At 34.2% G+C, this 23,972-nt stretch overlaps 1 protein-coding gene across 1 annotated transcript in view; it reads left to right on the top strand.

Annotated features, from left to right (window-relative positions):
* The window catches only part of NaCP60E (Na channel protein 60E), a 593,779-nt gene that overhangs the window by 361,811 nt on the left and 207,996 nt on the right, over nucleotides 1-23,972 (top strand). Inside the window, exon 3 of the mRNA XM_089638853.1 lies at nucleotides 601-809. Within this exon, the coding sequence (XP_089494979.1) occupies nucleotides 601-809 (209 nt within the window). The remainder of the gene's footprint in view (nucleotides 1-600; nucleotides 810-23,972) is intronic.

The raw sequence follows: 23,972 nt of genomic DNA, 5'->3' as shown, positions 1-23,972 counted from the left end.
TTATTTTATAATGCATGTACTAACTTAGTTGGCATATGAAGGATGTCACTTTTAATTTTTGTTAGTTTTATTTTGTGGAAACATTATGACACATTATTTTATGTTTTCGCCGTTGAAATGATATACATCGGTCGACATCCTTATTCTTGAGTCTCGTCGAAATACATACTTACATACAAAAAAAATTTAAAAGTCATTCGACTCGAACAACGAGTGGGTCGAACCACTCGTTGTTCGATTAGAATAACTTCGTCGATAATAAAGGCACTGGTAAGAGAGTTGGGTGAGGGGTCAAGGGTTCAAAACCTGACAAAAAGCAAAATTATTTCAGTTGTTGTGAAAACAAATGAATTAATTCTCTTGTGTGAAATAAAGAGAATTAATATACACGAATTAAAATATCTACAACCACACTTTGTCACAAAGTATGCTTTGATCTCAGTGCTGCTTTGATCAGAACCTTGCCTAACCGTCAATTCATATTTTTTCAACATCTCCTTAAAAATAGTGTGACTTAGGTCCACCTGTTCTGGACAATGAAAACTTGTGTCGCATAAAAAAAATAAAAATCATTTTCTAATCTGCCGTTACCCCTTCCAGACATTCTGCGTCGTCTCCAAGCGCTTCCGCAAGAACTACATCCACCGCTTCACGGCCACCAGCTCATTCTTCTGGTGGTCCCCCTGGTCACCTATGCGCAGGGCCTGCATCTACCTATGCACCAATCAGCTGTTCGACTATGTGGTCATGGCAACCATCCTGCTCAATTGTGTATTCCTGGCCATGACGGAGACCATCGAAGAGGCTGAGTAAGTACAATTTTTTTTATTTATATCTGCTCCATGTTTTACGACAGGTAAAGTCAAATCATGTTAAAAGAGGCCACATTTGAATGTATACACCGATAGTATCGAAAGTTTCATAAAGTTTTTTTGAACTAATTAGTAATATACTCATGCAGTCCCTTCTTACCCGCATATGCCTAAAGATACTAGATTCGCAGCGACGTTTACTAATTCCCTTTAAATTTAGACTAGCGATTCAATTCGACAGAGTTCTCCTTATTTTTTGTTTCATTTTTCAGTTTCCCAACAAAAAAAAATATTATTAAAAGACACAAGAAAGGGTCTCTTTAAAATGATTTATGTGTACTAATTGTATTGGACGAATACGGCGTATCTTATTTTCGACCGGTTTCTGTAAAATAATTTCATTTTTTGCATACCTCAATATAATTAAAAAATCAATATTATGATTCAAAAATTCGCTGAAACCAAACTACGTTCTGCATGCTTACCACACATTGAAAATAATCTTCATGAAAACTATTTACTGAACATGATGCAAAGTTATACGGAGAAAAATAATGAGTATTGGTAATCTGGTTATAAACTGGAATGCAAACCTTTAAAGATAGAAATATTTTTAGTACATTTCTTATACATTTTCACGATTTCGGAACACGTGTTTGTAAGAACTGGGAATATATCCGTTACTGCTGAAAGCTTAAGAATTATTTCTTTAGAATAATTAAAAATAATCAATTATATTGTTTAAATACAAAAAATCCAAGAATGCTATAGTGCAAACTGCAACGCTTAAAATCTAATTTATCTTCAAAACGATGCAAAAAAATCTTTAAAATGATGCACACAAAAGCTGTAGCTATTTTTAGGGCAATTTTCCATCATAAAACTCGCCTTTTCTCCTTTATTTTTCATTTAAAACTTCCATTATACTCCCAGATCCGCATAGCTAATATTTGAATAATGTTCATATTCCATATTGTATGGGCTTCAAACAGAATGTACTCTCCTGTAATTTATCAAATTTAATCACCCTTCTTAGCTATGGGTTGGTGTTGGAAAGCCTTTGTTTGAAGGTTTCATTCCGTATAAGTCGCTGCGGGTATTTTGTTGACTTACCTGTGCAGCTGGGTTGATTAAGCATGGTTACTTGTTTAGAGAGATTAAAACTTGTTATATTTTGGCGGGAGAAGAACTGACGTGGAATATTTAATTTGTTGGAATAACTTTTCAAGCTTTTTTAACAATTAACCCTACATTTATCATCTATACTCAAATATACATAATTACTACGAAAAAAGTTCAAATACACGATGTAGGTACTCGAAGTAACAACAAAAACTTACTACAAATACCGATAACACATACTACGTTTGGTCAACGAAACTTTTAATACTTTGCGACAAGACTTTACAACATTCTTCCAGACAGCATAAAACAACGGGATTCACAAAAAAATTTCAAAGATAATGTAAAAATAAGAATAGGGCCTTCACCCAAATTCGCAGTTATTGAAGTCACCACATTATTGAGCGAATACATCTTAATACAAGTATAGGTATGTGCAAAGGGATTAGGAACTAACACGAATAATTCTGCCTCAACACAGGCTAGCCTAGTGAGGTGCTATTTGAGAAACATCAACTGTACTTTTATTTTCTTTTTACCTTCACAATATTTATTATGTTTGAATTTTTCTGTTAAATTTATATATAACCTTAAAAATAAAAGTTACAAATCAATGTACACCATAATATGTATTTATAGTTGTCATATGTAAACTTTCCTAAATAAAGATATTATTATTATTATTTATCATCTTTTGGGATGCTGTGTGGAGGGTCTTTTTTAAGCTTAAAAAAAAAAGGTGTGGTAGTTCTGGGAAGGTAAAAGGTATGAGGGTTGGGTAAGTCTTGGGTCACTGTGGCCCAAGACGATAGGCCGAGAGACCAGTTGGAGTTGTCAAAGAGACTCCTCAAACCTACCTCTCTCGATCTGGCATGTCTCCCAGCTGGTGGGCAGGTGCATCTTGAAAAGACCTCACCCGATGAACCCGGCACCCCTGCTAAATACTTACCCCTCTTACAACAACACCTTAACACATTATCTGCCTGGTGTATTGACAATGAAATGGAATTGAATATAGCTAAGTGCAAAGGTATGAATTTCACCAAGAACACCAACAAAACTCTATACTCATATAGCATATGTGGTCACAATCTGGAAACAGTTGAATCGATCAAAGATTTAGGAATTATATTCGACAGCAAACTAACGTTCAACCAACACATAGAATACATTGTAAATACTCATAAATCAAATAAAGTACTAGGTTTTATTGTAAGATCAACTAAACTGTTCAAGAACTCTAATAGCCTAATAATTCTATTCAATTCGTTAATCCGCAGTGTTCTTGAGTACGGGTCAACAGTCTGGAATCCACATTATATTACACAGGTATCTTGACTTGAATCTGTCCAAAGAAAATTTACACGGATTTTGTCTTATCGATCAGGTGTCTACCATCTTCTAAATGGGTATGAACAAAGGCTTACATATTTCAAACTAGAGAGTTTAGTTAAAAGACGAAATATAAATGACCTCTTAATGCTTTACAAAATTGTGAATAATCGTGTAAATAGTAACTTAGTCAATCAAATCAATTTTTACGCCAGGCCAAAATATACTAGAAATATGAACATATTTTGGACCGAAATTTTTGCCAATAACACTGGATATTTTAATCCTATGTCAAGAATGTCTCGATCATACAATGATCTTGCTAAAACACACACTGTCATAGATATTTTTGCAAATAATATAACTTGTTTCAAGAAATATCTCCACGATTTCTGTACTTAAAAAAGAAAAAGAAATAAATAAAAAAAATGTTTAGTGGTGTAGAATTTTTTTTTTATATATACTCTTTAAATTTTTCTACTTATTATGTGCTTCAATCTTTGTAATTACGTTTTAAGTTTTGTATATAAATACTGTCATTGTTTTACATGTTTGCTTATGTGAATGTGCAAATGTGATTGCAGCAGACACATTAGTCTAGGGATATTTATAATTGTACTTTTTTTTTATTTTGTAATCCATAATTAATGTTTTTATAAATATCCTGTTTGTGTCTCGAATAATTAAATAAATAAATAAATCACCAAACTTACATGATGACCTATCTATGGCATAGGTATTGGTTATCCAATAAATGGTTCCCGGTGTGGCGGTACCCAAATATATAGCTCAATTAGGAGAATGTTACCCCGGTAGTGACCCAGACTAGAGATCTAGGTTCAATTTTCAGTTTCGACCGCTTCCTCTTCATTTTGTGTATTTTACCAAAAACTGTAGAACAGTTAAAATACCTCCAACGGCTGAAATTTCCCATCATTCTGATGGCAGTATGCTACACTAGTGCCTCTTAGCAGTGCGAGTAGTGCGGGTGTGTTTTCTTCAGTTCATTTTGATCGATTTGATGAGAAATATTTTCTTTATTTTACATTATTAAATTATAGAAATCGAAAATTTTTATAAATAAATATTTATTAACAAACAGCCTTGATGCTTTTTTGCTCATACATGTTCAAATATTAAAGCATCGGCTACTATTTATATATTTTTATTTGCATACATGATAGTTATTAATAGTCATTGTACAATAAATAAGAATGAAAAGAAAAAATATGAGATTACAAGTTAACACAAGACAAAAGAAAAAATAATGTACACGAGTACAAAATTAATTAAAAACAAAAAACCCTCGTTAAATTATGCATTACTTAAATGTTTAATTAGGACAGCTTTATATTGAAATAGTGGCATATTAAAAACATAGCAAAAGAGCTACCAATCTATTTATGGTAATATAATAAACCGTGGTAAAAAAATATGAGATTACAAGTTAACACAAGACAAAAGAAAAAATAATGTACACGAGTACAAAATTAATTAAAAACAAAAAACCCTCCTTAAATTATGCATTACTTAAATGTTTAATTAGGACAGCTTTAATTAGGACGGCCGGCATAGTCCAGTGGTAACGCATTGGACTGCCATTCCGAAGGTCGCGGGTTCGAACCCGGCGTGCGCAAATAAATTTTATTTGATTAATTTGTGTTATTTCACAATTAATTAATTAAAATAATATATAGTATATTTGCGGCACGTTCCAGAGTGGAAGATACTACCAGTATCGCCCTGGTGTAAGACAACCATTCAGAATTGAAACGTTGCTCCAAATGGCTTTAGCCGTGTTTAGTGACTAGATCTGAATAGCCAGGTACTTCCCCACCTTCCTCTTTCCCTTCTCCACTTGCCTTCAGCCTCACAACATCCCTTAATTGGGGATGCCATAGTCTCACTGGCTCCAGACGGGAGCAGTTGGGACTCTTGTGAGGTATTCACTATAAAAAAAAGCTTTATAGTGAAATAGTGGCATATTAAAAACATAGCAAAAGAGCTTCCAATCTATTTATGGTAATATAATAAAACCGTGGTAAAGGGTTTTCAAATAAGAAGTGTTTTTTTTTTTATTGAAGGAGAAAACACAGATACAGACAGTAATTAAAAGATAATTTTGTAAAACAATAACTTGAGAATTCGCCTGCATCCTAACTATTTCTCACTGATTGACTGGTAGATAACAATTTTAAATATCGTGTATATAAGTGTTATTTTATTATGTATATAAATTAAATTTTTATTTATTTTATATAGATAAACGCATACTTGCCACAAACTACACATCACTTCTTATCACTTTCTTATCACTTCTTTTATTTTATTATGTATATAAATTAAAAATGGTAGCTTCAAAAGTAACATCTACCGAAATAGCGGGCTATTCAAAATAACACCTCTTATTGGAAAACCGTATATTATTGTATCAATAATACATAAAAGGTAGCCTTGACCTGGTAGAAACATGAAACTGAATCAAAATTAATATTTCAGGGCTATCCAAATATTGATTTACAATGTTTAAAAAATATAAAAATCTTTTTCTGTCACTTTATTTCAATTTTTTCAAGGAATTTTTAAAAAATTATAAAAAAAATCAAGCAAAAATTAATACACCTAAAAAATTTTCCTTGGACTGATTATTTTATTTATTTATTGCATCTCACTATACATAAAACACCTTTTTTCACATAAAAATCAACCTCACTAGGACTAAGCCTGTATCGAGGTTAACTATTTACATTTGAGTGAAGCAAACATAAGAGTAATCACAAAATTTTACATACAAACACAAAATATTTAAAAATTAAAGAAAAAATAAGTATTAGATGTGTGACCAGATGGGTAATTTGTAGAGATGTTCCGACTAGTCGGCGACTAGTCGGTAAAGCCGACTATCCGGCCACTATTGTAGTCGGCGATTAGTCGGCGACTAATCGGCAAAGAGCGCCGACTATCCGGCTTCTTACGTTGTATGTATTTCTCAATAATATGAATGCGGGGGAACTACATGAAATAAAAACCTTGATTATATATATTTTCTTTTTATAATCAGTCTTATACATTAAAAAATGTAAAGCAATCTTTCCTTTGGTAATCACTTTTTAAAATTACTTGCTTGTAAAAAAAACATAATTATGAAATTTATTGAACAAAATTAGTATCTATCCTAATTAACATAAAAAACAACATAATATCTTCTTATCTTCAATGAACATTTAAAAGTATTTCTTATTATTAATATAAAAAGTAGATTTTTTAAATTAACAAACTCAGTTATATGTATTAAATCAAGATTGTATGTACAAGATGCACAGTAATATATGTATATATTATATATATATCCAAAAATTCTAAACATGAAATGTTTGATAAAAACAAAAAAAATGAAAAAAACATATTTCTTATAACCATACCTACATAATCTAATCAAATCAAAGTCACAATTGTGACAAACAAAAATATCATAATCTCCTTATATTTTTTATAACTTACTTATATTTTTTAATTAAGGGTAAATTATGATGTAAGAAGACTAAAGCTTCTGCCTTTCTGGTAGCAATCGATTTCTTTTTGTTTCATATATGTTTCCGGCCTCTGAGAACAGCTTCTCACTGTAAACAGAACTTGCGGGACAGCAGAGGTACACTTTGGCCATGCGCGACATTTCAGGGTACCTAGAACTATCCCCGAAACCGTAATCGGCTTAGCCGACTAGTCGGCCGACTAGTCGGTCTTATTACAACCGACTAGTCGGCTAGTCGGCTAGTCGGCGAAAGTCATAATCGGCACATCTCTAGTAATTTGACAGTTTATTGTAACAATATTTGAACCATAACTAATCATTCATCATTATTCAAAATAAGAAGCAAAGTAGATAATAAAGACAGATAGGGTGACATTCAGTTTTTAGCAAATGGGACTTATATAAAATCTTATTATTTCAGAATTATTGCTTGAATATGATTACTAAAAACAGCTGACCAAATCGTAAGACTTATATTCCAACGAGATGATGGGTTTGTAATGTAATATATATGGTGTACTGTTACATGATTTGATAAATCGACAAATTTTGTGAAATTTTAAGAAGGTATTTTATCCAAAACCAGACGTCCGACGACTGGTGAAAAAACTATATTTATCTAAAACTGTATCTTCTTTTATGATATCCGCGATCCTATTATACAGTATCGTCGGGTAAATATCCTTCCCTTGTGGAATGAACCTGTATCAACTATTTATGATTTTTCAAGACAAAGATTATAACCTTTTATTTTGAAAATTTCCACAACAATGCTCAGCTCATGAATAAATTACCCTACAGAAAATAAAATAACAAGAACGATTAGAACAAACGCCTTTATATTTAATATCATGAATGAGATTTGCGGATTTCTTGAGCCGTATAATTAGAGCCTTTTTAGTCTACTGGATAGAAGGTCCCACGAACTAAGGGCTGGAAATTTATACCACTTTTAATTATTCAGTAAATTCATTTTTCTTGTTTCTGATCTGTGCCTAAATATTACATCTGCTAGTTTTTAAAGTTTTTAAAATTTTTGTTTATACATATTTCTATTTATTTTACATTTAAATTAATAGAATTACAATATGGATATGTTTTAGTAATAGTTATAACTAGCGCGGATGTGTGAAAAATTATGGGATATTATAATTACCGAAAGATTGATGGTTACGTGTTAGCTAAAAAGCGCAGACCCTTGAAATATCTCAAAATCTGACTTGATTTATCAAGATCAACCCTAAGAAATCTGACTTGAATTATCAATATTAACCATAAGAAATAGGACTTCATTTATCAAGATTAACTTTAAGAAATCTGACTTGTTTTATCAAGATTAACCCTAAGAAATTTGAACAAAAGAAAAACTCACGACAAATACAGAATTAAAATCGTTTTTTCATTAAAAAAAATATGATAGATGCATTTTTCAATTCAGAAATTAACCGGTTAACTTTTTTATGAACTGATTCGACGATACATCAAAGGAAAGACAGAGAGCCAAAGGAGAAAGAAATTGTAGGAAATTTGAAAGATTTTATCAACAGTTAAAATTATACCTCAAAATACAGAAACACTGATTACTGCGATTTAAAGCCAATTAATCTATCTAGATTTCACCGTTTATCCTATATTTTTAGATTTTGTGCCTACCCAAATTAGTGTAAACATCGCTCGAGTGGTTATTTGAAATAAACGTACTGTGGGACTATTTCTAATTTTAAACCTTTTTTACATTAACTCCACGAAGAAGATCCTGAGGAAAATAATTTCCATCAGGGCCTATACATCATCTTTGGAGATGCCGGATGGAGGGTCTTTGTAAGGAAGTTCTTTAAAAGGGGTCTTTAAACAAACGTTGGAGAAGGAAAAGGATTTAAGGGGTGGGTATTAATCTGGAGGTCAGTGTTTCCAGGATTGACGAACGTTTGACTCCAACCCTTGCACTAGGGTTCAAGTCTGAGTCTGGGTGTGACCTTTAAAGTATTCATTGCGAAATTCCATTTTAATATGACTTGTTTGTGGATTGAACAAGTGGAATTAGTTATTATGTTTTTTTAATTCATTTAAAAGACATCAGCATGGTGCTACACAGGAGGTTATCCATCGCTTACCTGCCCTGGTATAAGTAACAGATAGTTACTAATTCAGGGCTCTAGCAAGAACTCTATTGTTTTGTTTATAAATGACTCTACATTTATTATATAACGAATCTAGACCCCTAATATCCATGGTAGTTAGGCTGCAGAGTATTTACATTATACACAGAAACATGGTTAATTGTATTAAGGTATATATATAGTAACAGATGTAGTAAATTAAGCCTTAAATAATAAAAAAGGACAAAAATTGCTCTTAGAGGCAAAGCCATCTGTAGAAATAACAAAAGGTAAATTAAAAAGGGAGACACATTCCATACAGTCGTGTTATAATTGTGGGCATCTGAAAATAGAACAAAATAAGATATAAATTAGTAATATTTAACCGGAGAGTATTCCTCCCGTCAACCGGCAGTCTCATCGAGAATGTGTATGGTGGTCAGTCTGTCCGTGCACGATTACCGCAATTTCTGATTAAGCCCTGAAGATAAAATACTACTACTAAATATGGTGCTGCAGGATAAAGGCGATTTAATGATTGATAAATATTTGAAGAATTACAATAAGAAAACTAGTTATAAGCGAAACCGGTACGCACCTAAAGCCGTATCTCTAAAAATTGTTGGTTTGTGATAAAGTAATTAAATTCGTGGATGAGTACCTTATTATTTTTCATACAGATGGCAGTGATACTTAACCTGTTGATTACTCTGCTTGAACAAATCTTCATCGAAATAATTCTATTTAACCCTGAATATAACTTGGTAAGTTAGGCGACAAAATTCAAAGGTTGGGGTTGAACTCTGAATAAATAGGCGCTTACTGAGCTTTACTCTCAGGAAATAATTTGAAAATTCAATCAGTGAGGGGATGAAGTCAAGCGGCTTCTATTAAAGGCAGATTTAATAATCACCTGACATTCAATATTGGAATTATTTTATAAAAAAACTATTTGTAACTCACTAACTAGAGGATAGGTCACCTCTGTCTTAGTACACACTACTTGCTTCATTCACATTCATATATCGCCTCACACATACTATCTATGTTATTCTGACTCTTGGCCCGATTCAAGTATTTGATGAACTTGATCGTGGAGTTATTTCAAATTATTGAATGAGTAAATATCTACATAAGTTGGTGTGAACCCAACGATTGTTTCCTCTGCGATACAACCTAAAATAATAATTATTGTAATTTAATTGCTATCATCCGAATTCAGCTATAGAATGAGTTAATTTACCTAGAAATTCAGGAGGTAGAGGTATAGTCAAAATAACTTCTTTGAAACATAATCAGGTAGAAATGCTAAGAACTTTTTTCCATAGGAAATCTCATAGCTCAGAAATGCACAAAATAATTTGCAAGGAAGATAGAAATATTACACCTTTAAATTTATACGGTGAGAATGCCAAAATTTTTATAAATCCCAACCAGGAATTATTAGATTCCTGGTCAAATAAAATTTTAAACGCAAAACACTTCAATTATCTCAACCAAACGTATGTTGATAAATTTTCGTCAAACAAATGGTTAAGTATTGGAGAGTTGAGCGCAGAAATAGAAGAATTTATGCTTGCCATTCAGGATAGAGTCATGAATACTTAAAATTATAGGAAGCATATAATCAAAGATACAAATCAAATTGATGATTTGTGTAGAAAATTTTTGGCTTTTCCGAAAACTATAGAACATATTATATCGGGATGTTCTATATTAGCACCGTCCGAGTATACATTTAGTCACAATCAAGTTTTAAAAATAATTCACCAAAGTTTGGTTATTAAACATAACTTGATTGACTGCCGTAATATAGTACCATATATGAATACGAACCAAATTCATTTTTAGAAAACGAATTTTTTTAAATATATTATGATAAAACTATACTAACAGACCGAACGATTAGTCATAAGTCATAATAGACCCGATATAGTTTTACATGACAAAATTATAAAAATAACTTATATCATTGATGTCGCTATTCCAAATTCCTGTAATATTAAAAAATCTTTAATGAAAAAATAAGAAAATACACAGATTTAGAAAATGAAATAAAAAGAATTTGGCATTCTCAAACTATAAAAATATTACCATTCGTTATTTCGGCTACTGGCATTATACTTAGCTCTCTCATTAAAAATTTAGGAGTATTAGATCTATTAAAAAAATAATAAATAAAAATGCAAAAATCAGTCATTTTTAAAATATTAATGTTGAGGGATCAGTAAGATTTATAGGCCCTGTTAGGAGTTCTACCGAGCCGACCCTCTGATGAATTATTTTCCAATTTAATTTCTGGTGAGTTGACGTGTTGTTCTTGTATTGTTTTGTATTTATTTTGCTTATATAATGCACTTGCATAATGTTGATTGACTAGATGATCATTTCTGGAAAAGTGTGTGGAAGGGTTTAGTTTTTCCTATGGGGAAGATTTAACCCGGACATAAAATCGGAAAATATAAAAAGTTTAGAGTGCAGAAGTAAGTTTTTTTGTGAAAACTTGTGTACGTTTCCCGAATTTTTCTTAAGTCAATTTTATACTGAACAACATTCATGAGCATCTGTTTATAATTATTCTAATTATTTATATAGTCCATAAATCTATTATAAAAAATTGTTCCAAAAGTTTCTAATTCACTGAAACATTTTCATCCAGAAAAAGTATCTTTGAAATATTCGTTTAACTATTAAAAATAAAACTTAACGCCATTCAGCTGGTTTTTTTTAAATATGAATGTCGCACAAGAGTCTCAACTGCTCACAACCATCTGGGTCCAGTGGGAATACGGCTTCCCCAATTGGGGTATTTTGTAAAGCTGAAAGTAGTAGGGAGGGGAACGAGATCAGGAAAATGGAAAGTGAGGAAGTACCTGGCTATTCAGATTTGGTCACCAAACACGGCTAAAGCCATTTCTTGCAACGTTTCAATTCTGAATTAAGGTCTTACACCATTTCGATACTGAGAGTATTAAATTAAATTGGTAAATAACGTAACTGGTTAAAATAAACTTTTTGATAGGATTTGAACCCGCGACCTCCGGATTGGAAGCCAAGAGCCTTACTTTTTGACCACGGAGGCGGTTTTTTTAAGATTTGTCTGTCCAATAGTTATGGCAATCTTTTGCAGTTGTTTCAAGGAGAAGGGGTACAAAACCTTCACTTTCCCCTCCTCCTATCGCAGAGGAAAAGGTTTGGTAGCAATGGTTGGTAAACCTGAAACTAGTACTGAAGCGATTATTACAAAAATAATAGTGAATATCATTTAAACCTTCGTAACGAATTTTAAAGCTGTCGACTACGAATTTGAACTGCGGCGTGCGTATATAAATTGTATTTAATTAAATTATGTTTGTTAACCTTTCATTCATATAACATGATATATAGTAAAGTTTTTGCACTTTCCAAAGTGGTAGATACTCTCAGTATCGCCTGTTGAAACACCACACTTCAGAATTAAAACGTTGCTTAAAAATGGCTTTAGCCATGTTTGGTGGCCAGATCTAAAGAGCTATGTACTATCCCCACCTTCTGTTTCCCCATCTCCTTCCCATCCCCATGCCCTTCAGCCTCACAACACACGGGATGCCATACTCTCACTGACTCCGATCAACAGGGAGCAGTTGGGACTCTTGTGTGATATTAACATAAAATAATATATTCAAAAATAAAAAAAAACAGGAACATGGAAATCTTAGAGAAAATGTGTTTAACTCTTGACAGGCCAAGATGCCAAGTAAAGCGTCTGTAACCAAGTGGGTCGACGACCCCATGCATTTTTCCTTCTTGTGGGCTTTTAAACTATAGAAATTCCAATTATTCAGTCAATTATTAATATTATCTTAAATGATATGTCAAGTATTTTAGCTAATATAAAGAGAATAGTAATTTTGGGTACCACCTACTCCCCCACTTGGCTGCGGGATAGTTAATTAACTGATTGCCAACCGCATTTCCGATTTTTTAAAATCTTAAATCTAAAATTGAATCTAAGTCATCGGTATTATTTTGCAAGAATTTTGGTCGCTAGCGTGAAGGGTTAACATCATCCCAAATATAATTACAAACAGTAAAAATACTTAAGTGAGATGCGCCGCATTCGTTGGAACAATGAACAACAAAAAGTATATCATATTTGGTCTCTAGCGTGAAGGGTTATCATCATTCCAAATATCATTATTAACAAAAATAATACTGTAGTGAGATGCACCGCATCAACAATTATATCATATTATTTTATTCTATTATATGCTACAGCAGCGCAGAGGAAAATGTTTTCTGAGGAAATTCTACCGAGTAGAGTTAATAAATCAACAGGGCGGGTATGCTTAGCTCGACACCATTGCAGCAAGTTTAGTAGACAGGGCAGGCCTGTTCATAAAATTAATTAAAAATGTTATGTCGCCTGTTATGAATTTCTTCAAAATGCATTTTTCGATTGAAAGTTTGATGAAGGAACAGACCTGCATAATTGACAATTTAAAGATTAAATCATATTTCAAGAGATTTTTTCGATAATATGAACTATAAACTTACTCGAAAATAAAAAAATAATAATTTACTGTCTGTAAACCACATAAAGCCAGGCCGTGGCACTTAATTTAATTGAATTCCTTATGTTTTTTTTTCAATTTTATATTTATAACCCTCCACATAGCATTTTCTTCATGATTCATGCCCTATGTACTGGCCTGGCTTCAAGTGATTTTTTATACAAATTTTCGCGGGTGTTAGATTTATTCATTTATACTGGGTTTTTATAGAGAACAATCCAGTTATAACAACTCAGTTTACAAAATAAAATTACAAATATCTACTCAGATAAAGTAAATATAATATCTACCAAAAAATACAAAAATCTTCTCAGTCAAAGTATTCATACATAAATTACAAACTCAGTCAAAGTATACATGATATCTACATAAAAAATTTATATTGTTAGATAGCTCTAAACTATCCCTTGAGGTGATTATGCACAAAAACAGCCCTATACAAATCATCGAAATATTATTATTGCATCATGTTTGATGGGGGCAGGGCTGTGGCTCGTCATGAGAAATATAATATTAAATATGCTGCCCGTTATGTTTAATACGTGATAGATATTATATATTTTTTGTTGACTTATTTACAAAAAATCCAAGTATTTAATCAGTGTGGTGGTATTTTACTCTACGCAATTGCAATAAATTGGTAGAGACAGTACTGTAATTTAAATAAGAAAATTTGATCGATTGGCTTAACTACATATGTTTTCTCACCGATATTGATAACGCAACAAATCATAAATTGACCTACGCTAGCGACACTCGAGGTATTATCTAGAAATTGACATTTCGAAACGTCAAACGGCAATTGAATTGAAATACTAACCTAAATATGCAATGCGCATTTACCTTTTCACACTAAAACGAGAAATAATTACTTAATGACTTTATTCAAAACTTTTTATGTGAACAACTTTCATTACTGCTGGCCCGAACCAATGTAGCGTTATTGGCCCGAAAGGATTCAACTTGCCGCGAATATGAATTATATCAACTTTAAGAGCTTCTATAAGAACTCTATTCGTTAATGAACTAGTAACATTGCGTAACGAACGACATTATAAAAAGATGTGTATATTGAGAGTCAACCGAAGCTTATTTGATACAATGGAGGCTGCACTAAAATTTGTCCATCGTCGGTCGGAATATTTCTTATCAATCGTTGACCGTGCTCGCAAATATCGCTGACTGACCATAAACGATGAATTTAGTCAACATTGTATTGACGTAGGGCTTTATCGATCTCCGTACTAGACCTTCAGAGACATTAATGCGTTATAAAATCGATAGCTTGGTCTCGTTAGCGCCAATGCGGCTGTTTTGTAGAGAAACAGAGCTGTTAGGGAATTATTCGTGACTCTTTTATAAAATATTTCGGCTCGAAATTTTTGACACGGAGATAGTATTCAAATCATTCGTTTAACAATGGCCCAGTCCCAGGAATTAAAAGGTTAAATGAAACGGTTAAAACTGGCAACACTTGCAAAAAAAAGTTTCAACCTTTTCAAGATATTATGTGAATTTTTATTTATTACGAAACATTTAGTACATTATCCTAGTGCAAAATGTACCACCCAAATTTATGTTACTGAGTATGAGAAGTAACTAAATCAGTTATTATGTTAACCAAGATTAAATACCTTTCCACATATGGGTAGCAAGCATCACAAGCTTCTTGCGCTGTGTGCTTTCTTGGCGAGATTTCTATAAATTATGCATTATTTAATATTTTTGTTTGATTCTTCAGTACTTTTATCACTTTTGTACAGTTTGCAATGTTTTCTGTGTATTTCAAATGCGCTATAAATATCTTATTTTCCTTAAAAACAGCATTCTTCATCCACATTTTTGGTTAAATTTTTACTCCAATCATAGAAAAATTGAGAGAATTCGAAATTTCGAAACGATCGTTTTTTGGAGAATTTGTAAGAAATCTGTACATTCACTTTTATCTCGTTCATATAATATAAAATAAAAAAATATTTTTAAAGCTTAGCCGATTTTAACGATAGCAGCGCGAAATATGAATTATTCATTCATATAGTTTTTAGGATTTTATTAATAGTTTCCAGTTTAAATATTTGAGACAAACTGGAAAGATATTATTTTTCTTTGTAAAATAAAAAAATTAAGTATTGCCGTATGATACAAAAAGATAAATATACTTTTATAAAAATGGACGCCTGGTCATATATGACCCTCAAACCCTGGAGAGGTTAAAACGTGGGTTTTATACACTGATATATTCCAAACAAAAATATTAGCACGTGCGACTTCGTGCGTTTTGTGGAATTTTTTATTCCATGTTGTATGTAATGAACAAAAAGAAGAAATAATTAAAAACTCATAGATTTAATTCGGCGTTGCTTACTTGATGGACTGGACATTTCTTATTTCTACCTATTTTTTAGTACTTATCAATTTTACTTTCTACTATGTCGATATAATGAAATATAAAATAAAAAATAATGTTAATTTTTATAGCTTTTAGATTGGCTTGAAATTAAATTACAAATGACTTTAATACTGAAATTATCGATGGCACACGAATTTGTAATATATAAATTAAAATCACAACCCTAAAATCGCATTTTTGGAATGTTTTATTTTATTTTTATATTTTATCATGTAAACAACATTATTATTTTTAAAACAAGTTTATTTTTTTGTAACAACTATAAATTTAACTCACAAAAAGTTGCCACTAAAATCAGGAAAAGTCGAAGACTTTAATTGCTTATAATTTGAAATACGAATAAATTTAATTGCATTTGTTTCACCTTTTGGTTAAAAAATATAATTCAATTTGGTGGGGTATTTTGGCTTCAAATCCTAATTTAAGTTTTGTATGAAAAAGGCCGCGAAGCCTTTCTTTTTACAGAACTTTTAGTTAATCGAGTGATTTTAAGGACATCCATCCCATTTTAATTTACTTCTTGTTCAGCCCTTACCTTAGTTTGTTGTATACTTCTATTAAGTGAATCACTACATTATGTATCGTCTATTTTGTCATATAACTAAAATAAGCAAATAAATAAAAAAAGCAAATCAATTTCCAGATATATTCGAACTTCAACATCAAAATTAACTAAATCAAATCAAATCAAAAATTATTTATTGTAAAATATAAATTACAAAAGGTGTAGCTTATGGGTTGTAATGGACCTGTTTGGGGTAAAGGAACGTAAAGAATTTTTTTTTTTCATAAATTAAAATACGTTCAGAGAATAGGGAGAAACGAACAGACTATGGACATCTCTGGGACATACTAGAAGCTTTATTATAGAAACCTACGTCGGTAATAGGTGTTAACCACGTAATAATTGAAAAGAGGCGTGATGGAGCTCAACGAATCAGATCATTCCCAAAATCAATTAAATAATTTTTCGCCAATCACGGAGACTAAGGGCGGTCTAAAGACACGAAACACTCTAGGTTGATTTACTGTTGAGCTAACCTTGGGATCCGGTCTCACGATGCGTGTAAGGGCACTTGGAGAACGACGATAAATTTGCATTCTAAGGTAGAAACGAAGCGATACCCAACCAGCGATAACGAAACAGGGGGGTGACGGTTTGGCGAAAGAAGATGGTTTTTTAGAATGTTTTGGTCCAGAAGACATATTACGAGGTGATCCTCATAGAGAGAATTGTTTACGATCGCTGAGGTTCTGAGTGCTATTTCAAGTGTTGACAATGGACACGAATTTTAACTTAAGATGGGATGTTTGGCCGAAATTGCCTAATTATATTAACACGGGGGAGATGCAAGTTGGGTAATTAAGAAAAGACATAAAAGTTAATGGGTCACGAAGTCTTTGATTAACGATCAAAATTTTACGACCTTTTTTTGCGCGTAAACAAAGTTACGAGGATAATATATTGAAATTCCTGGATGGAGCGAGAAAGGGGTATATGGGTTGGGCTAAAACTAGACGCAAAAAAACTGTAAAAACAGGGATGTACTGGGCGTAGATCACCGAAAAGGAAGGACCAGGAATCGAAAAGAAACCCGAAAGGTAGTTTAGCTCATGATGGAAGAGGTGTCACCGACTCGGGTAGTGGACAGCGATGGGTTACGAAAAATTACCAGAAGATATGCGGCGGATATCACGAAAAGAGTCAAAACAGGTAGGCGAAATTACAAAAAACGTGTCGAATCAAATTTTGGAACGAATGCCTACGTATGTCATCACCGAGAGGAAGGTATATGTGTCCTGGGATCACCCACGGATCGTGTAGACACCAATCAAATGCTAGAAGGCAGCACACAAGGAAGGATACTGGATTGCGCAAGCGCTGGACATAATAGGTGAAAAGCTTCCGTTAGTTGGGATAATTTATCGATTATATTATCGATATCAATAGCGAATTTCTCGGAAAGATTTCGAAAACAACGATATAGAAATGAGCTACACCTAGCCTATAGGCCGGAAATCAACCAATATTACGGACACAACACGCGTACGAGAAAAAATAATCAAATAATTTTGCGCAATAATCTACATCGCCGAAAATCATTTACGGGAGGGCGCCCGGAAGTCAGGTCACCGAGTACACGCCTGTACCCGTCTCGGCAGGGGGGTAGGTGTTTACCTCAACTCGGCAGGCGGGAACAAAAAAAACTGAAACGGGGTTATGCAATTCTAAACTTAACGGGGAGTGAAACCTCGAATTCATAAAGGCGAAAGTCGCACAAATTTTAAGTCGATTTATTCGAAAGAACATTATTAAATAGCGTTGTTTGGAGGAAATCAGGGCTTTTTTTCGTTTTAACTTGGTTGGAGTCGGTCTTCGAGAACTTAACGTCGCGACAGTTTGGAGTGCTGTCTTTAAACTAAACTGATAGAGTTTTAAATATAGTGAAGTTGTGGTTTTAATATAAATTGAAATAATTGAAGTGTTTTAAAATTTAATTAGATTCAACCAAAAAAAAAGGGTATACTCATAATTAGACGATACTAAATTCACGGGCTGGAGTCTCTTGGTTCAGACTAATATAGAACGATGAAACTCAACTGCAGTAATGTTTAATAATAACGCGTGTGCCATTAGAGGAGGAAAAAGTAGAGAACCATAATAATTATCAAATGACCTGACGAAAACGGCTAAGACAAAGTTCTAAAATTTATTGTGAAATTGAAGAGACAGCGTACATTGATCAAAAAGAAATAATAATAAAAATCGTGTAGAAACGCGGCGAATGAGTTTACTCGGAGAGTAGAATTTAATAAGAGCTAAATACATCATTCGTAAATCACATGTGGACCTTCTGGTCAAAATTAATAATAATTCATTTCCAATATATAAAACGTAGAGTAAATTGCTCATTTGAATTGGGGGTATAGACAGTGTTTTCCTTGCGAACACGGGAAGGATTTTAACGGTCTACACGATATAAGAATTGAGTGAAAAAATCGAAGTGAACGTGGCAGATAATATATGAAAGGTTCTAGGGAGGGGAAGGGGGTTCTGGGTAGATCTCGGCAAATACTTACTTAGATACTCTAAAATAGTCGATAGGGAGAGATATCTAGATTAGGTACAGTGGAGGCCAACAGATACCGATGCATGTCAACTATCAATTTACGGTTAGGGAGGAAGAGACCATTCTATTGAAAGAAATGATCCGCTTAAACATTCCGAATTCCAGTATCAGGTAATTTATGTGCTATCTACGGAGCGGCGTATGAAAGTAGAAATTTTAGCTAGAAAAATTAGATACAATATGGTTATAGTTTCTACCGGCGAGTAGACGGGTGACATAGAGAACCGATTTCGAATTTAATACGAACCCTTAACGGCTTAGGGGCTTCTACATCCTACCTACAGCCCCTGGACGTGGATTAATGTACATGTCGTCGATATCCCGACTGGACTGGTAATATAACGATTTTGGGTGAGTGATCTTGCATGAATATATATTTCCAGAACGTTAAAATTGCGACGAAGATGGGGCTGCAACTGATAAAATAGTATCACATTTAGAACTGTTTGCTTGCTTCTAACAGCTGTGTTTAGCACGAGGCCAATGACCTACTTATTTGTAAGCAGTTAGTGGCGACACACGACCAAAAGGAAGAAAGGGGACCCCATAAATCACTCGACGTCCGTGCCTGACGACAAAAGTCGTACACTCTACCGAGTTGGCGGCCGCGCAGAGGCACCTCAAATCAACATGGAAGCGACTAGCTGCAACCAACTCATGCTCAAAACAAATAAAAAAATAAAATTAATAATATTTGTATAACCTTATATGTTCACTAACAAATTCCTACATACCTTTGGCCTCGGCTTAGAACTCACCGTTGGAGTATGTTGTCCGTAAGCTGTCTTGGGAAAGCACACAACTTCCTCGGCTCAGAAGATTTTCTACTTTCCTCATCACGCGATTTCGGGGCGTCAACGTTGTATGGAGAATCACGAAGAGTTCGGAGGGTCATCCCTTTTCGCGGAACCGGGTCGGATGAGAGGACACGAGAGGCAGTATGAAAATTAATGTCAAGTTGGAATGTTTGGGCCTTGGTTCGCTGCGAAGGCGTTTAATTGGACGGGCTCCAAGTCTTTCAAAATCGCGTGGAGGGGACGTCGGCGTGATGAACGAGGGTTCAAAATCGGAGGACGAACACATACTAAAGCGGGGTTTACCCGGAGGTTGATGCAACTCGACTGGAAAACCCTCGAGATCCTTTGCAGCAACCTTCGTGAGGTGGATAGTAGGCCTGGCGGCTAGTGGACGTTGAAAGCCTCACCAGAACAAACCTATTTGAAACATGCACGCGTTTAGCATCATGACAAGGGACGCAATGAAAAATTCCCCTTTTACAGTCAGTAAAGTAGTCCGTTGGAGGAAGCGGGGCGGGGTGATTTGGGATATTCCAACAGGTGCATTATCTCTCCCTCTGACGTGAGCGGTCCGGAGGTGTCAAGGCGACTATAAGAAGAAGTTAGACCAGACCTCGGGGAAAGCCAGACACGTATTGGTTCTTGGGGTTTTGCATTTGGAAGAATAGCGACCATTTCATTTGGGGCAGTGAGGTGCCGACCCAGTTTGCAAAAAAAAACCTTTTTTTTCTCGTCATTTAATCCGTTCCCATCTCCTTTTCTCTCGTTTCCACTTCCATCCGCAACACCCAAAGTTTACTAACCACAGCTAAATCCATTTATCTAGTTTCAGTACATCGTTACAGAGGTCGACGAGAGAGTCCCAGTACTTATGCGGAAACAACACACTATTCAACGAAGGGTTTAATAGCCCGTACACAAGAGGGGGGGGGGAGGGTTCGGTTCTATGTCACAATCTAGAATTTATAAACACGGGGACATTAGGTAAGGGCGGGGATACAAGGAAATTGTAAAGATATGATAAGCTGTTAGGTCGATTAGTAATAGGGTCCAGTATTCGAAAGTTAGGTGAGACACGTACTCGTTCCTTGTAGAACTCGCTGAGGGTCGATGGACGTTTTCCCCACGCTTTGGCTAAAAAGAACCGGGAGTTACCACAGAAAGGAGACATTAAATACCTACCACCCCATAGCGGGGGGGGCTTCGAATTAACAAATCACACAACGTGAAGTTAGGGATTTATTGTAGATCAACCCCAAAGCGTAGGCCTTATTTTACTGTGTGCGATACCACAGGGGCGGGGAATATTCAGAGTTAGCTAGGCCCAGCACGATATCGTTTTGCAAAAGCGAAACTGAACGCTGGAGAGAAGGAGGTATAAAAACCTCATTCAAGCGAGTTAGGACAATTAGGGGGTCGAGTCAACACATTTGGTGCCTTGAGAACCAGGAGCCGAGAGTTTTACAAGTTGGGGTGGCTTCATTGACCTTATAAGCGATAGAGGTACGAGTATGGTGTCTCAAGAAAAAAAAAACATGTCAGGAGCGAATAGAAAAAAAATAGGTCGAAACGAATGTGGGTCAGTTGTAAAATAGTCTAGACAGGTGAACAAAAATTAAGCTGGACGCACTGTTAGACTCTAGTGTCACTTATGATTTAATTACTTACGATGGAGACGGCGAGGCGCCGGACAATAGTGGAAAAAAAAAAGGTTACCTACTCTTACGTATCTACAGCCGGTGGTAGATTTATCGCTCTGAACACGGCAGGGATGTCGGTCGGCTGTTTGTTGGGACTCGTGTGGCGCCGTTTTGGGTAAAGTCGCCTCAGGCGCGCCGTACAAATGAATAAAGAGAATTAATACACAATACGGTAGTTAGTAATGAATAATATAAATTGAGTACTTTCACGAGACTAATAATAAAAGGGAAAGGTTACACAGTTAAATGGGAAAAAAAAAAACGTAAGCTGATGTTAATCAACATTTCATGAGAAAAAAAAAGAGAAAATAAATAAATAGACAAGTTAATTACGGAATCTTTATTTGAGTGGAGATTTGTATTAGTTGATATTGCGAAATGTACGCCAACCTTCGATAAGGAAAAAATATACAAATCAGTTAAATGATCATAATTTGAGAAGGGCTCGCATTTAGATGGTGAAACGTAAAGCATCTGACTAGTATTTTGTAGACCGCTTGAAAAAAAAAAATAATATGAAATGAATATTATTCAAACATTTTAAATGCCTTACGAAAGTGGGTAAAAACCGTACTAATATCGGTTTGTCGTTTCGAAGAGACCTATCGATGGTCACTTGAAAATTATTGCAAGCTAAAAGGAACTAATAGACCTTTTCATGATTTACAACGGTCGGGTCATAAATCTTAGAAAGAAAAAAATATCCACCGAGCATTTGCGAGACGATTTGTAGTACATAAAAACGGTTTGTTATCTTTGGATAGCGTGATATTAAGGGGAAACCTAACCGGTGAACATTTTGAAGGAAACAGCTTCGAAAATACAAGCTTTCATACAAAAGGGATCCGTCTATCCTCTTAATATAGAGTTAAACTTCGCAATGGGTGGTGATAACAGATAACAGATATTGTATGAGCTTTGTACGACGTAGTTTGGAAACGTTGTGCGTGCAGACATCGGTAGTCTCGGAATGTGTATATTACAAAATGGTCGGTAGACAACGGTTTTTCGATACCTAGCAAGCAATATAAAGAGGGAGAAAGTGTGAGATGGTAATAATAATAAGGTAAACCGAAGACTAGTGAGATTTGACTTGGTTACGAATCGGGACAGCCGGGATAGTGAGAGAGGGGAGATAATAATTATTTTGTTATGTTTTCGTAAAGGTTTAAATTAAACGTAGTGAGTACAACCAGGGGTACAATACTTTTGCGTACCACGACGAGTTCATTGAACCTACAGTGAACATTACCGGTGATTACTATCAAAATACTTAAGTTCGTTACGTAACGGATGTTTTCGGTGAAATAAATGCAGTGTTCTTGTGAAGTGAATAGTTACAACCATTGGATATAATCTAACTTAATATTTGAATAAAGTGAAAACAGTGATATTATGAGAAAACTACAGCGTGAAATAGTGACTAAATTCTGTGAATAAGAATAAATAAATCCATTTCAATTAGTTCAACAAGTAAACAAAACACGTTCGGTACAATACGAATATTAAAACAAAAGATAGGTAGTCTCGCAAAGCTACTACTTGGATGACTTAGTCATATATTTGTGCGGAAATTTCGATGAACATCTAGGACACGTAAGTGCAGTTTTAGGGAGGTTGCGTGTTCAATTCAATAAACCAGATATAATCCAATTCAAGTTTTATCAAGGCTTATTGATAACCGGCCACACATACGGATTATTATTTATTAAAGAAAATGAATGAAGTCACGCAAAAAAAAAAAAAAAAAAAAAAAAAAAACAAAACAAAAAAAAAACACATGCAAAATAGCTACGCGTTTTAAATAGATTCAAGTTGCGTGCATATAAAAATGGGAAAAAAAACATACAACCAAAACTTCAGTCAGGTACCCATAGAACTTTGCTTCGACCCTTTGGGGGTGCAACAAAAACTTAGCCATAAATGTGTAGTTAAGAGGAAACACGTTTACTGACGAAGCGCCTAGAATATAAGGCAAAGTTACGAGTTTTGTGACAAATGAAACCGTGTTTCATCTTAATGAAATCACGAGTGGTAGGAGGCGGCAGATTTATGAATGGCATTGTGCCTTACGTTTTGTTTAAAGGCATTTGAGTTAAGACACGTACAGGGGCGAACTTCGTGGGAAGCAGATAAGCCAAAAATTAACGGAAGATTGGAAAGGAAAAAAAAGGAAAAGACCCATTCTAGAATTTATTTTGCATTTAGGGAAAATAGGAACATCTCCTCTTAGGGAGGTAAGGGGTACGCAACCTTTGGAGTACGAAAAAAAAAATTTGAAAAAAGGAAGAAAAATGAGTCAATCTAAACCTATTGTTAGTAATGATTTCACCAAATAAACACCAAAACGTGTTTATCCGCTGTAATCCTTACTAAAGGGAGGCTGTAATGGACCTGTTTGGGGTAAAGGAACGTAAAGAATTTTTTTTTTTCATAAATTAAAATACGTTCAGAGAATAGGGAGAAACGAACAGACTATGGACA

The sequence above is a fragment of the Hesperophylax consimilis genome, chromosome 13 (genome assembly GCF_061612785.1).
Source record: "Hesperophylax consimilis isolate HC1 chromosome 13, BYU_Hcon_1.0, whole genome shotgun sequence".
Lineage (NCBI taxonomy): Eukaryota > Metazoa > Arthropoda > Insecta > Trichoptera > Limnephilidae > Hesperophylax > Hesperophylax consimilis.
This window is presented reverse-complemented; position numbering and strand designations above follow the sequence as displayed.